Source organism: Juglans microcarpa x Juglans regia, chromosome 3D (genome assembly GCF_004785595.1).
Source record: "Juglans microcarpa x Juglans regia isolate MS1-56 chromosome 3D, Jm3101_v1.0, whole genome shotgun sequence".
Taxonomy (NCBI): Eukaryota; Viridiplantae; Streptophyta; class Magnoliopsida; order Fagales; family Juglandaceae; genus Juglans; species Juglans microcarpa x Juglans regia.
The window spans coordinates 36,370,375-36,386,698 of NC_054598.1; the positions used below are offsets into that span (position 1 = coordinate 36,370,375).

General features: G+C 34.3%; 3 protein-coding genes and 1 pseudogene across 3 annotated transcripts; 2 read left to right on the forward strand and 2 right to left on the reverse strand.

Annotated features, from left to right (window-relative positions):
- The first annotated feature begins 5,572 nt into the window (after positions 1-5,572).
- Positions 5,573-6,831, forward strand: LOC121255280 (DNA-directed RNA polymerases II, IV and V subunit 11-like). Its single transcript, XM_041155552.1, has 4 exons — positions 5,573-5,625; positions 5,710-5,799; positions 5,880-5,957; positions 6,726-6,831. The coding sequence occupies exons 1-4, from the start codon at positions 5,573-5,575 to the stop codon at positions 6,829-6,831; spliced, it is 327 nt and encodes a 108-aa protein (XP_041011486.1).
- Positions 6,832-7,667: 836 nt separating this feature from the next.
- LOC121255281 lies at positions 7,668-9,510 on the reverse strand (annotated as a pseudogene).
- Positions 9,511-12,225: 2,715 nt separating this feature from the next.
- Positions 12,226-13,585, forward strand: LOC121256618 (glutathione S-transferase T3). The gene is made up of 2 exons (XM_041157460.1): positions 12,226-12,727; positions 12,862-13,585. The coding sequence occupies exons 1-2, from the start codon at positions 12,293-12,295 to the stop codon at positions 13,450-13,452; spliced, it is 1,026 nt and encodes a 341-aa protein (XP_041013394.1). The 5' UTR covers positions 12,226-12,292; the 3' UTR covers positions 13,453-13,585.
- A 225-nt stretch (positions 13,586-13,810) lies between these two features.
- On the reverse strand, positions 13,811-15,073 carry LOC121255282. Its single transcript, XM_041155553.1, has 2 exons — positions 14,882-15,073; positions 13,811-14,734 (listed from the first exon to the last, which is right to left on the reverse strand). Exons 1-2 carry the CDS (start codon positions 15,071-15,073, stop codon positions 13,811-13,813), a joined length of 1,116 nt encoding a protein of 371 aa, XP_041011487.1.
- Positions 15,074-16,324: the final 1,251 nt, after the last annotated feature.

Consider the following 16,324-nt stretch of genomic DNA (forward strand, 5'->3'; position numbering starts at 1 on the left):
GTAATTATACTATATTATTTTTTAATTACATTTTTTATAAGCTTTATACATTAATTTAACTATTAACAATTGCTATGTTATATCTATATTTTAAGTTTCTAATTTAATTTTAGTGCATAATATGTTGCAATTATACTATATTATTTTTTAATTACATTTTTTATAAGTTTTATACATTAATTTAACTATTAACAATTGCTATGTTATATCTATATTTTAAGTTTCTAATTTAATTTTATATAAACTATGTTGTAATTATATTATATTAATCTATATTTTTATATTTTATTCATTTATAATTTTTGTTATATTAGGATTCTGTTCGAACAATATTCTACTTCCACAGGATTCCGTTCGAACTAACGTTATAGCGTTCGAACGGGACAAATCTAGATTCCAGATACAAAACAGAGAAAACATTTGGCACAAAACACAATTTTCACAATCACAATCTCATAAGATATGTATTGCCAGAATGCCCATTTTAAATGGGATTGCACAAATACAAATATATACATGCAGTTTAACATAATTAATTAAAAACTATAAATTATCAAAAATCTAAAAATTATAAATATTATTTTGAATTTAAGCAATCCAAACAAAAGTATCAATCCACAATACCTACATAAGCAGACAACACATTATGAGAAAACCTAAATCATGTGCAATAAACTAACATTAATGAAACTCGAAATACAAAAAAACATAGAAAAAAAAACATACCTTTTGTTCGAACCTCTCCTCTCTCTCTCAAGAATCCCTTCTCCCACTAGGTCTGTGAGTATCTCTCTCTCCATAACACTCTCACACACACAAAATCACAAAGTCGTGCTCTGCCTCCTAAACATTCATCAACTGTGAAAATGAACTGGATGTTCAGGTATATGAATCTGTGAAGTCCCGTTCGAACTGGAAATTTACCCATTCGAACAAGAAAATTTTGAATAGGCGCCAAATCTGCCGTGATTTATTTCACGTTCGAACGTGTCAATTTGTTGTCCGAACTAACAAATCAAAATATTTATTGGCATATTCTTCAAATGTAGACCACCTCAAAGGGTATTTTCGTAACATTGTTCGACCAGAGCGTTTGAATGACGAATTTTGACGTTTGAATAAACTAACATTCAGAGTATTTGGCGCAAAATTTTCCTCCAAACACATTCCATGAGATAACACCGTTCGAACGGGACGTTATTGGGTTCGAACCAATCACAAAATATTTTAATATTATATACTATATAATAACTATATATTTTACCAACTATTTTATATTATAATTGATAATATATAATGTACTACAAGTCTAATAGTTAATATAATACTTATACTATATACTAACTATTAATATATAGTACTTATTAATATATATATACTTTTGGTCTTCTAATTTTGCACTATATATTATATAACTTACTATCTTGTGATATAAAATATAATAACTATAGTTATAGTAACTTATAATAGTAACTAGTAACTAGTTACTATAGTTATCATAACTTATAATACTTGCATTGAAATAGCTATAGTAACTATTTTAACTATAGTACTTATGATAACTTGTATAGTTATCAAAACGTATAATACTTACACTGTATTAGCTATATAACTAATAACTACTATATATATTAATTATTTTAACTTGTATAGTTATTATAACTTATAATTCTTACACTGTAGTAGCTATATAACTAATAGCTACTATATATATGTTAATTATATTAAGTTGTATAGTTATCATAACTTATAATAGCTATAACTATATAGAAACTATATAATACCTACATTGCAGTAGCTATATAGCTAATATCCACTATATCTATATTTATATTAATTATATTAACTTGTAAAGTTATCATAACTTATAATAGCTATAGCTATATAGTAACTATATATAATACTTATACTGTAGTAGCTATATAACGTATAACTACTATAGTTAATATAACGTATAACTACTATAGTTAATAACTACTATAGCTAAATAGTAACTATATATAATACTTACACTGCAGTTATATAACTAGTAACTATAGTTAGTATTATAATATTATATAAACTATAGGAGTATAGTTATCATAACTTATATATAGTACCTATATAATTCAACCATTGTAATAATACTAAGTACTTAGAGCATTGGCATTGGACTCATCAAATGAGTTCAATCTTCAAAATTTGATGAATTCATGTTTAAAATCACTGCATTGGATTCACCAAACATTAAAATCTGAAACTTTTACGAATTGTGCATTCCAATTCATCTTCAAATTTGAAGACTCACTATTCACACTCTATAACTATTATTTTATTTACTTAAATTATTGTTTCCCAATTTTGAGCCACAATATATTTAAGTTGAGAAACAATAATTTAAGTATCAAAGTAAATTATTAATTAACGTATAGTTAGTATAATTGTAAAATATGAAAAAAATAAATTAAAAATATTATTATTAAAAAAACCATATTATATTATTATTTTGATGAATCCAATGGCTAATTCAATATAGGATTATGGATATGGAGGTTTTGAGTTTATGGAAAATATGTATTTTTCACCAAATTTTGAAGATGAAAATTATGAATCCAATGTTAATGCTCTTAGTATGTACTTAGTATAATAGTAACAATATATTTAAAATAATATACTAAATATATTAATTAAAAGTATTGTAATACTATTATTAGTTTTATTTTTATACTTTCGTACTTTGTAATATTATTATTATATATTGTTATTAGTAATATAATTATAAATATATTAATATAATAACTGTTCGAACGGATATTTATCCAGTTCGAACGAGACACCATAGTCATTATAGACCCAGTTTGAATACAATGAAACAAAACTCTCTCATTCGAACCAGCAACCACCGAGAGCCTCCGAGTTCGCCCCTTAACTCCACCGCGAAAACAGCCACTCAACCGCTGTAGGAACCCCACATTTGAACTTCTAAGAGGTATGGGTCAACTCTCTACCTCTATTGTTTAGTTTTTTTGCGCGAATGGGATGTGTTTGGAGGGTATGGATTTCGAATCTGAAATCCACCCATTTTTGTGTATTTTGTAGAAATAATATCAAAATAATCAATAGAAATGATTGCGCTTCACTCCTTAATCATTTCTACTGATTAAAACAAATGATAACATCTAGATAGAAAGTCTTTCAGTTCTGGACTGAGTCGACTCAGCCATGGCTGTTTGGCTTCTTCAGTTCGAACAAACTCTAGTCCGTTCGAACTCCTAGTTGCCAAACATCATTATTTCTATTCGAACAAAATAAATTTGTTCCAATGAACAAAGAAACTCTATTCGAATGAACAGAACAGTCCATTCGAATAGAGTTTTCTAGTACAAACAGACTATGTTCTGTTCAAACGAATTATTTCAATTCAGTTCAATATACTATAATTTTTCAATAATATAATTTAAATATTATGATTAATTATATTATTACTTTCATTATGGTTGAACAGTATATCAATGGCATCCAGCAGAAGAAAATGTGCGAAAGATCAACCCAGCCAAAGTAGTGGATCAGCAGCTCATGCTCTGGAGACGAGGCCTACACTTGTCGAGCGTCCAGTCATTTTGCCTGACTTCTTCGATCTTTCATGGGAGGGACGGAGCATATAGTCCATCTTCACCGAGCGGGGATGGATACTGATCTATGAGCAGCGGGGGACTGCATATCCAGAGATGGTGGGTGAGTTCTATCGTGCCATTGGAGAACTTAGCGCTGATGCTCTGTTCTACACCATATCAGTCCGGGGAGTGAGTATTAATTTCTCTCCCCGCATTATTGCTGAGTTCCTTGACATTTCCCGTATAGTCGATGCATATCCTGCAGCGGCTACACGAGGACCAGCAGCTGCACCATCTGATTCTGACACACTGGCCGCATCCTCCACGCTAGCCCCGAATGTAGATTCGGATGCTACTTCGGATGGTAGTGAGGATGAGGATCTACCTGATGATGGTCTCACAGACGATCAGGTGCGTCAGCTAGTACGAGACCCATCGGCTCCTCCATAGGATGGGACCAAGGTGATCCGACAGGCCGATTGTATATGATTTTTTAGAATGCTTAATTTGATTGTTGGCTATAACATCGATCTGAAAAAATACAAGACTGATTTCGGGATCGATCGAGCCAGATTTTTACTGCGGATAGCACGGGGGGATCCCATTGATCTGGCATTGTATTTATTCCTCCGCATTCGATCGGAGTCACGCTTTTCCAGTGGAGGTAGTCTACCATTTGCATTGCTGATATCTAACCTCCTACTCCGATCGGGGGTTACAGTGTCAACCACTGAGCGGAGGTCACCACAGATGGGGCCCCTTAACAAGATCAAATTCAACAAGATACCAATTATCAACATTTGCTTTAAATTAAGGTTCCATGCATGCACCAGTTTATATTAATGAAGCATCATTGCCATCACTTAATTTTCTCCCGTCAACTTATCAACTTTTCTGGGGTAAAGATCTAGATATTTGTATATAATTTAGTAACACTAACAATCATTCATCATTAATGTTGCATGTTAGCGTGTTAGGGTGAACACCAAAACACAGTGGAATATTTTTTACCATCTTTGTGTAAATTAAATTGACAATCTAGTAAAGGTAAACTCACAAATAGAATAAAGAAGATCACGCACCACACAAGCAAGACACCAAGATTTTTGCATCGAAAACCCTCCAATGTGGAGGGAAAAACCATTGGATCTAGCCTGGTTAAAACTTCCACTATCAAGGGAAATACTAATACGAGCTAGAAATTCTACTTATTATTACCATACACCATATATTATCATATGATTTGTCATTTTTGTTCTTGTATTTAAACACACACATATTGATGTGTAAATATGTGTAAATAGAAAGAAAAAAATTACAAATCACATATTGGTGTGTGGTGTGAAATGATAAGGTGCATTTATTTACTAATCTATTTAATTATAATTATATAAAAGCCAAATTTTCAATTGCTGACATGGCATTCATACCATAAAATTTGGAAATGAAAGGGTGGAAAGAGAGACTTGTACCAAGTGAAAAGAGAAGGTGACCTGATTTTGCTTAGACGTCAAGTTGATATTAAATTTTCTAGGCATAAAAGGTGTTAATAAACGTTTAATGAAGTTATTAAACCAACGTTTGTAACTTCCTAGCAAGCGATTCAAGGTGACCGCTATGAAACGGTTAAGGTATTCAGTTCATATTATGATCTTTTGCATTTATAGGACTTCGGTATTAAAACTTGGCAAGTCCTTAAAAATTTTTATGCCTTTAGGTTTAATCCTCTTGCCAAGCGTATGGCTTATTGAGCGCTTGCCAAGCCAATCGATATACACACCCCGACTAGTTCAAGGACTTCGGTTCAAGGTTTCTAGGTATGACTTCTAAAATTTCCTTACCTTTTCTAAGATAGACGTCAAATATCGAATGAAAGGCATCATTCAATATGGTGTAGCATAGCAGAAACGTATGACTTCAGTTCCGTGAGAGAGCGTTAATAGAGCAGAAACAGTGGTAGAAGAAGAAGAAGAAAAGATATGAACGGTCCTGACCACTATGAACATTTTGTCGTCCCTCAAGGCACCAAAAAGTATCTCTCTACAAAAATTTATCTCTAAACCCCTCTCTTTCTGACCCTCATTTTCTTAGTTTCTTTGAAGTTTTGATTTTTCAGGGTGTCGTACGAGACGGACCCGAAGATAATCAACGTTGTGTTGTTCACCATCAAGAGGGAGGACCACACAATCGGCAACATTCTTTGCATGTAATGTCTTCGAATTGCCTATTCCATTATCTTAAGTTAATAAAACTCCTACTTTTCTTACTTTTTTTTATCTTTATCAGGCAATTGCACAAGGACCCGAATGTTTTATTCGCCGGGTACAAGCTTCCTCACCCCCTTAGCATAAAATCATTATTAGAGTTAGTGATTTTTTTTTACCTCTTCCCTTTTTATTAAAAAAAAATCTTTATGAAATTAGTGGAATTATATGATTCCGACGTGACATTCTACCCATAAAAGTAGACTATTATTGTCAATAATTGGAATAAAAAATAGAATCTTGAAGTGTTATATTTATGGAGAGGTAATCCTTTTAAAAGTAATCTTATATATAAAGATATGAATTAATTCAAAACTCCACCCAAAGGCACTATTTCAACTTTTATGTTGTTTCATCAAATTAAACCATCCTATAAACCATTTGGATTTTCTCCACTATAAAATCATGTCTCTCTCTAGATCTCTCTCATATACAACATACATAATAATCCGCACATTGCGCGGGTTATAAGCTCGTATTAATTATAAGGTTGTTTCAGTAAAATGCTAGGTGCGTCCTTTCCACCCTTTTTATTTTTTTTGACTAACTTTCCACCGTTAAAATTGGAGAAATTATACCCGGGAAACTAATGGAAATGCAAAGCATACAGTTTTATTTTTCAATCTTTTGGTTTTATTAATTTTTTCTTCATCAATCAGTTTATAGCGGCCTGTAATGACATGGCATGAAGTCGTGCAATCATTATTTACGAGTCAATTATATTGGGATACTGATCTTCCAATAAATCCCAGACAGCTTATAAGTTTGTTATGTGATTATATATATATACACACACAAACTTGAGAATGCACCACTAGTATATATAGCTGGTGTTGATCTATGTATTTTCAATGCATTAATCTTGAAGGCTCGTTGTTATAAACCCATTTAGTACTACCACGTTATATGCAAGAAATTATAAGCTCTACATGATGAAGAACTTGCCCACTGAAACATATATTCATGGTGAATAAACGTACAAGAGGAGTTATATATGATACAAAAACGAATTTTAGGGTAAATAATGATTATGAATATAAAAGTCAAGTACATACCCGATCCCTAGTTTCTTTATGGTATCTCACGATGTTGAATAATTTTCTTCGAGTGTCAAAAGCCTTTAATCATTAGATAACGACTGAGTTAATTTTTCTTCGAGTGTCAAAAGGAAACATGTAAAAATGATGATTTGTGGGTGAAAAGTGGAAATGAAAATCTGCGACAATTTGTGGGTGAAAAGTTTAATTTCCCCATGATTTGCATAGGTAAAAATGATGAATAGATATGTTTTTACTTTATCATTTTTTTATAATAAACTCTAACGTAGTATATATATATATATATATATATATATACATATATATGATATATCAATATTTTAAATGATCAACTGTTGTAGTTCTTTAAGTTTTTGGCTTGATGATCTTGTGAGCGAATTTCTTTCTCACAGTAAAAATTTATGCATAGAATCTAAAAATTCTGCCCACCATCTATGTGCCGATAAATGCATTGGGCAATCCTTGCACGATTCATTTTGTTCAAAAAATTTAAAAAAGGTCGAGTAATCAGTTTCGTTTCGGCATCATCTAACAGGGCAAAGTCAACTAAGAAATGTAGCATGCAATAATATATCTACAGTATAAAGCAGTAGTCTTTTTTATGTTTAAGCAAACCAAGCTAGATTTGGTTTGGCTTTTACGTACATCATTTATTTTGGTAAGGGGCTAGTGATGACTTGTGAAGTACAGCTGGAGTAGTTACCATTTGAAAAGAAAAAGGAACAAATGAGAAAGGAAATATTTCTATGTAATTTTGAAGTTGAACCTTCAATCACATGTGCGAATATATCAGTCATTCATCCATCCTTAGGTAGAGGGATGGGATGAATCAGCAATGCTAAGACTCGGTCCTTAGTTTCGTGATCTTCAACGCCGTGCCGGCCATCTCCATGCTGGTACATGCATTGGGACATCCTTGCAACATTCATTCCAAGATGAATAAATGTTTCAGAAAAGGGAGAACTTGCAGCAATTTCTTCATTATACTTTATCCATGTTGCACTAATCAAATTCCTTATATAGTCACAAGCATCGTCTTCACTAGCACCAGTATCATTCATGTAACATTGAATTGATTTGGGAATATCACCTCTCTCTAACTCTTCCTGAGTTTCAAAATAAAAATATTATAAACATGTTATCCTATGTTCATGTGAAGAAGCTTAAAAATTTATTGTTGAAAGACATGGGATGGTGTGGTGTGCAAACCTTAGATGTTCCAAGATTGCTGGCCAACGAAATATATTGGGATAGTCTTCCAATAAATCCAAGGCTTCCTTTGTTATGGGATTTGTGACAAAAAAATAATAATGCACCAATGTATTCTTGAAGGCTTGGTGTATATCTGCTATAATACCACTTCGCCTCCAATAGATAAGATCTACATAAATCTGCCCACTGAAACATTCATGGTGGATCAATGAACCAGAAGAGTTATAATATATAACAAATACTCGACTATATAATGATGAACATATATAGAAGTGAAGCTCATACCCCCTTTTTAAGGTACTGAATGGTGTTGAATCCGTTTTCCTTGAGGGTGTCAAAAGCCATTTCGTTAACGGAGTTGTAGAGGGTAAGGAAACATAGCTGCATATAGTAAGGAAGTCGTTCCATTTCATTGACATCCCATCTACATCACAAAGATTACATAAGTATTTGCGTTAACTCTAAGCTATTGATGAAGCAATATTAGAGATGTACTACTAATTGCATTAATACAAACCTCTCAACAACATCCGTGAAGAGCTCAAGTTCATCCAAAGTACCATATACATCATACACATCATCTATTGTTGTTATCATTGCATAGATCCTTGTTGACATTTTCCTCAAATATCCAAATTGAGGTTGAAATGATGCGCCAATTGTCCACAGAAAATTCTCCATCACCCTATCCCTCACAAAACTCAACTCTCCAAGGCCCGTACTCCTCCACCACCTTTGTATGAGCCAAAGAAACAATATCAGTTTTAAAACTATAGTAACGAAATTTCTTACCTTTCTAATCATGTGTGTGTGTGTGTATATATATTTATATATATATCCAATAATTCTCCACATAAATGTTTTGCATGGGGGCCGAATTACAATATTACGAGTATAAACATCTCTTTTACCTTGAAGCTGCTTTTAGATCTTCTTGGTGGACTGCTTGTACCATGTTGAAATCCAATTCTGCAAGCTGAAGTAAGATGGGGTTCATATCTTCTCTACTTCTATATACATCAATGAACCACCTTACTTCCAATCTTATCATCCTCCAATGTAATGGAAGCTCTAAGACATGGTTCACCATAGCACGAAGATTTTGATCTTTGCTTTTCTCCACATAATCTTTAAGATGTTTGCTTGCAAAATCTCTTGCTTCCTCTAAGATGCTTTCACCTTCTATCAAGAGGAACGAGGCTTCGTACAAAGCCAACATTCCCTTCGGATCATCACAAATACATTCATAGAAACTCCCCTTTTCATTGGTAAAATTCTTGAAAACCTTTGTAATCAACAAAGCTCACTAGTTGGTAAATGATGTCTGTTTATTTTTGTCAAGCATTAATTACTAGCATGCATGTTGTTTACCTTGAGGTACATTATATCTCTTTTGTCTTAGCAATCTGAATTTGAAAGCTGTGGCATATAAACTCTTCTCCTTGCAAACACCACCTCGATAATGAGTATTGTGTATTTTGTCCAATATCCTCGTTATTTCATCTTCAAAGTGGTAAGATACTCCAAGTTTTTGCAAGATATCAATCATCTCGACCTGCTTTAGAGGATCCACCATTTTGTGTAACATCTTTGTCACTTCTTCCTTCAAGTTATCAATTTTTCTAGTGTATGACTCCCCCTGCCAATCCGAATTTCACTGATTAGTCATGAGGCATTGATAATGCAAGAACTATCGAGATCAAAACTAAAAAATAATAGACATAGCAAGATTTACCACATATTCACTTTTTAATGACTGGATGTAATCATCATGCCAGATGGTAGGATGGAAATTTCCTGATTGTCGAACGACAGTGGAGTCGCTTGAGTTTTCTTCAAGGACCATGATTTGGAATGGACGAGGAGCATCACGATCTCCTTTTGTTACATGTGAGACAGCTTTCTTAGATGGGAGCAATGCAGCGAGATTGCAATGTCCGACAGAATCAAGAACGTTAAGACACATTGAGTAGGCCATTAGTAAAGCTTTGATTTTCGGATTAAATGGGTTAAGCTGTGTAATATATGATTCTAATATATGCCTTTATATATACATTCTAATACATGCTATCATCTCTATGTGACGGTATTAAGGGCAAGGGAGGGCAGCTATATAATGGTTGGCTACCTAAAGGACCTTTTAATTGCCACCCCCAATAGAAAGGTTGGTAGTGTGGTGCCTCGAATGCAGGTTGTTTGAGAAAAATCTTCCATGCAAGATAGGTGGCGCATCATGATCAGGATTCAGGGCCTAAAGGGATAGGCAGAGAGGTGAAAAGGTAAACTTTATTAAACTAAAAAGATGTATGTACGTACAATGGAACGCACACGAGAATCTGCGCAAGTACGTCTGCCCCTATATAAAATTTCATCTAAGTCTTGGATCTATTTGAAGACAAGGCAGAAGTACTATCTGGTGCACCTATAAGAGCATCCCCATCCGGATGCGTAAAGTGCTTTTATCCCCAAAATTTGAAGATCAAATTTAGGGGAAATTCAAAACGAGGCTCCCATCCCATTCCCTAAAATAGGGATTTGTTTTAGGGGATCCACAGTCATTCCCCATATTTGGGGAACCACTGTACATCCCCAATCGTACGAACCCTAAATTTGTTGCCGTTGGTCCCGCGTTACTCTCTTCCTCTCGATTCACAGCAACTACCAAAATTGTTCGCGCCTACCTTCGTTCATAGGTAAGATTCCATCTGTTCATCTTCCAATCTCAAGCAACTTTTCTATTTTTGTTTTCGCAAAAGCGGGTCGCACATATCGTTTGCGAGAGGTTTTGTCAAAACACATTGAGCTCAAAAGCTGTGCGAAATCATGAATCATTATCTCCTCTTGATGTAGTTTTTTTTGTTTGGCTGAGGATTTTTAATAGGTTGATTACATTCTCTGAAACCCATTTCCCCATCTGGGTTTCGGTTCTTCAAGTAATATCCTCTCTGATTTTTGTTTTCACTCGTTGTTTCCATGGAATTTGTTTTTTCTTATGATAATTTTTTGCTTTATTTCCTTTTGTGATTCTCTTCAGATCTGTCCAGATTAGATTTCTTTGAGTTTGACGAGTCTTGCTTGGTTCTGTTGGGTTTTAGTTTTCAAATGGAATACTCTTGTTTGCAGCATTCTCGTATAGTTGAACGAAGTTGAAATTTTTGGGTGAAAACATATTTTTTGTGCAATTCAGATGATGTAAAGTTAAGAACATGTTTGATGTTGTATTCATCAGAATTTTTGAGCATGTTTGTGAAGTATTTTGATTCGGACTAAGAGGAACTTCATTTTTAACTTCATTTCTAAATGTGAAGTATTTTGATTTGGACTAACGTATAGAGAGCTTAACTTTTCTGAGTTGGTTGATCTATATGTTCAGTTGATGATATAAAGCTTATTATGAGGCCTTTTTGGTTTTGAAGCAGTTTGGTAATAACGTGAGAAGTTATTATCAATGTAGTCTGTGTTTGGACTTGTTTGAAGCAGTAAAATAAGTGATTCAAGTCAACCAGTTTGGACTTGTTTGTGCCTTGTGTTTGCTGGTTTGAGCCAATGTGGTTTCTTTAATTATTGTTCTCATGGACTGAGCTCTGTTGGTTTGACAAAATGCGTATCTGTTTTTATGTTCTTTTGCATTTTGCTTGCTGCTTAGTATTGGATTTTCCTTCTCTAACCCCTCGGCTGTGAATTGGTCTGTGCTATTGGGACCTTTGCAGTGTTTGGTACTGATGAATAATTATTACTTGTGGGGGAGGGAGGGGGCTGCATGTCTACTATTAGGCTATGATGATGGTGTTTAGTGGGGTAATTCATAAGTGTTAGTGGGCCCCATTGTGATGGCGGGGTAATCCTCACCCGAATGACCATTTTGCAGTTTGTAATATTTTTCACAAAAGGCACGTGGGGTTTGGGTAAGGTTTTGCAGCCATTTGATGTTAGGCTCGTGTCTCACACATGATGTAAATTCTGTAAACCATTCTGAGCCATATTTAAAACACACAAGTGTTTAGGAAAGTGGATGGGAATGCTCTAATAAAAACGTTTGCAAACTAATTATGTTATTGGATTTGAGTTGTCTTAACCTCTCGGCTGTAGTTAAAAATCACTTGCAAATGTAGTTAAAAATTTTCTAATATGTGTACCACATTTCCATGTCTAAAAATTTTTAGAGATGGACTCAGAAGAGCATGGAAATATGTTCTTCACCAGCCTCCTGACTCAGGAGCCTGAACTTGACCACATTTATGTTGGTCAAGGTGAACATCCCATGACTTTGGATGACTCTCCACCCCCGCCCCAAGTACAGCCTCCCTCTCAAAGAAAATCAGTTAGGGGTGCAAACTTCACCCCCGAAGAAGACAAGTTACTTGTCTCTGCATGGCTGAATACTAGCATTGATGCCATCCAAGGAACGGACCAAAAACATGCCCAACTTTGGGAAAAAGTTAGTGAATACTTCAATGATTATAAAGAAAGTACAAATGAGCGGAGTGTTGGGTCCTTAATACATCGGTGGTCTGCCATTCAAAAGGTGACGAACAAATTTTGTGCTAAACTCACTCAAGTTGAAGGGCTGAATCAAAGTGACAAAACTGAGCAAGACAAGGTATAAGCATCCACTTATTTATTATTGACAACACTTAAATATCATTATAAAGCTAGTATTATGTTTCCTTTATCTTTAATAGGGTGGTTAACTATTTGATTTTCATTTTGAATTTGAAGTTTGAGAAAGCGAAGGTCATGTACCAATCGCTTGAGAAAACGACTTTTCAGTTCGAGCATTGTTGGCAGCTATTGAAGGATCAGCCGAAATGGAATCAGCGTTGCACAAAGGACGGGACAAAGCGAAGGTCGATGATGTCCCCTACATATTCGCGTACATCAGCAGTGGCAACTAATTCACCCATTGATTCAGTGGGTGGTACAGTGGGCGAGAATCTGGAAAGTAATGATGTCATCGAATTTGATAGGCCACTAGGGAGAAAAGCTGAGAAAGGAAAGCGTAAGGCCCAAGGCAGGGCCTTAGATGAGCTTGTGGAGCTCAGCAAGAAAAGATATAGTCTCCTAGAGGAGTCACGTGCTCAGGAGAAAGAATTTTTCCGACTCAAGGCTGAGAAGATGGCATATGAACGAGAAATGGAGGGAAATAAATCTAGACAAGAGGACGAGAGATTAAGGTTGGAGGCGGAGAAACTGGAAATCGCCCGGTTGGAGAGAGAGGAGCGCATAATGTTGCTCGATGTCAGTACGTTAAATGAAGTTCAGCAAGTATATTTCCAGCAACTTCAAAGAGAGATATTGGCGCGACGCAATGCATCCTCAGATTGAGGCATTTGTTATTGTTTGTAACTAAACCTTTATTCAGTATTAATGCTACTATGTATATTATGTACCACTCGCTTGTGGCACTTTTCTGCATTTATTGTATTATATAATTTGTACAATTGTAAAGTTTTATTAAGAAGATGGAAAACGTTGTCGTTGAGTTTTAGTCTAACATGGAACGGTGTTGCTTGATTGAAACTCGACATTACAAATCCTTAAACTATTACAGATAATGAAAATATTACAATAACTTTTGAGCATGTTCTTGAACCAAACATGTTTTTTGGAATGGAAATTCTAGAAACTTTCATACACCGTCGTTACTAATAATAAAATAGAGAATCTAATACAACCTTTTCTTCTATTGTTGGGAATATAATTGCCAGTGATGTTCAATTAAATCTGCTTGTAGTTGATGATGTGCCGAGCTGTCTCTAATTTCATGATGGCGCTGAATGAAGTTGATAAACTCGTTAGTTGGATTGCACGATAATTCTAGAAGATCATCATCAAGTTGATCATACTCCATGTTCAAACCCTGACTATCATCACGCTCGTCCTCAATGATCATGTTATGTAGAATAACACATGCTTTCATTATATTTGTTAGGTCATTGACTTTGAATAATCGAGAAGGTCCACGAACGATTGCAAATCGTTGTTGAAGTACCCCGAAGGCACGCTCGACATCTTTTCTTGCAGATTCTTGTGCTGTGGCAAAGTTTTTTTTCTTATTCCCTTGGGGTGATGGAATCGTCTTCACAAACGTTGACCACTTGGGATAAATACCATCGGCAAGGTAGTACCCCATAGTGTAGTCGTTGCCATTGATTGTGTAATTGATTGGTGGAGCACGCCCTTGGGCAAGTTCCATGAAAATAAAAGATCTCTCTAGCACATTAATATCGTTATGTGAACCGAGCATACCAAAGAATGCATGCCATATCCAGAGATCATATGAAGCAACTGCTTCTAAAATAATAGTTGGTTCACGGATGTGGCCAGAGTACATACCTTTCCAGGCAGCAGGACAATTTTTCCACTTCCAATGCATGCAATCAATGCTTCCTAACATTCCTGGGAATCCCCGTTGTTCACCAACAACAAGCAAGCGAGCAATATCATTGGCATTTGGAGACCGCAAATATTCATATGAAAAAACAGTTACGATTGTCTTGCAAAATTTTTTGAGGCTCTCCATTGCGGTGCTTTCTCCAATACGTATGTATTCATCCATAAAATCTCCAGTAACCCCATAGGCCAGCATTCTAAGTGCTGTGGTTATCTTTTGCATAGAAGATAAACCAAGTATTCCGGCATTATCTCTTCTCTAGACGAAGTAGGGCTCGTAAGCCTCTACCTCATTTAGGATACGGAGAAATAAGGGACGACTCATCCGAAATCTCCTTCGAAATAGATTGGAGGGATATACTGGATTTTCTGCGAAATAGTCACAAAAAAGGTGCTCATGCCCTTGAATATGATCACGCCGAATAAACTTACGACGTTGGCGATTGCCATGATGTCTCGATGACTCTCCATCAGCCTCGACATTAATAACAGCATCCAGCTCATCATCAGATGATAAGTATGTAAGTAATTTGCGAAAGAAAGAACGAGCCATTTGATGAAGGGAGTTAGAGATGTGACTTGGATTTTTGAGAATGTGAATGCAAGCAAAATGCGTATTTATAGAGAAAAAAGTTACCGTTACATATAAGACACAAAATGTTAACATTGAAGAAAAGACAAAAAAAGTTACCTTAGAGAAAAGACAAAAAAAGTTACCATTAGAGAAAAGACAAAAAAAGTTACCGTTGGAGAAGAGACAAAAAAAGTTACCGTTGGATAAATGACAAAGCATGTATACTAATCATAGCGAATTCAAAATGTTACCGTTATACTATTCTGCAAAATATTTACCATCAATAAGCGAAAAATGCACATATTTAAAAAATTATTATTTTTAATATCGATATTGAATTGAAAAATAATACTGTATCTGGAAAAAAATCGTATAAGTATTTATAAAATGTGACATTTGAAAATAAGAGAATAAGATAAAATAGTTAGTAGTTAAAAATGGAAATGGAAGTGAGAGAAAAAAGTAATAAAGAAAGAATAGAAGAATATTATTTTAATAGAATAGAGAAAGGATAGGGAATGAGATGTAGAAGGTTTTATGAAGATGAGTAAAATTTAGGATAAAATTATAGGGAGTGTTCTTTTTAGCTAAAATTTAAGAAAAATTTTAAGGAACTAGATGGGGATGGTGCATGGCTTAAATATTACAATCGGCAATATAAAAATGTTGTGGCAGTTACGTACTAGAAATATTTATTGCTGCGGCGTAGATATATATCTGGAGTAAAAAGAGTTAGTCACAGTTTTGATTGAGAAATATTTTTAATTTATTTGATATCATCTCATCATTATAATTTTAATATATTTTTATATAAAATATAATAAATATTTCAAATTTTTTTAAATTTTAAAATAATAATAATATTAAAAAATAATATTCTAATAATATATATTTTATTCAACTTTTCACTTCTATAAATAGCACTGCTGGTAGACATTTTGTACACTTGAAAATCTATTCTACCTTCATTCAAATCTAGATAGTCTCTGATCTTTCGTTCTGTATACTTTGTAAAAGGATTTCTAGCATAGAGTTGTTAGTAGTACATTGAGATATAATGCAGATTTTGATACTTCTTTTAAAGCCTTGGTTTTAGAGTTTTGTAACTCAGGCTTTCTTTTTGTGCTTGGTATTCCTGCGTTGAGAATGACGACTATTAATGAAATTAAGAGCCGTCCCTCTTCATTAAAAACAAAGAACCTTGGTGAAAAAGATAGTATACTCTGATCA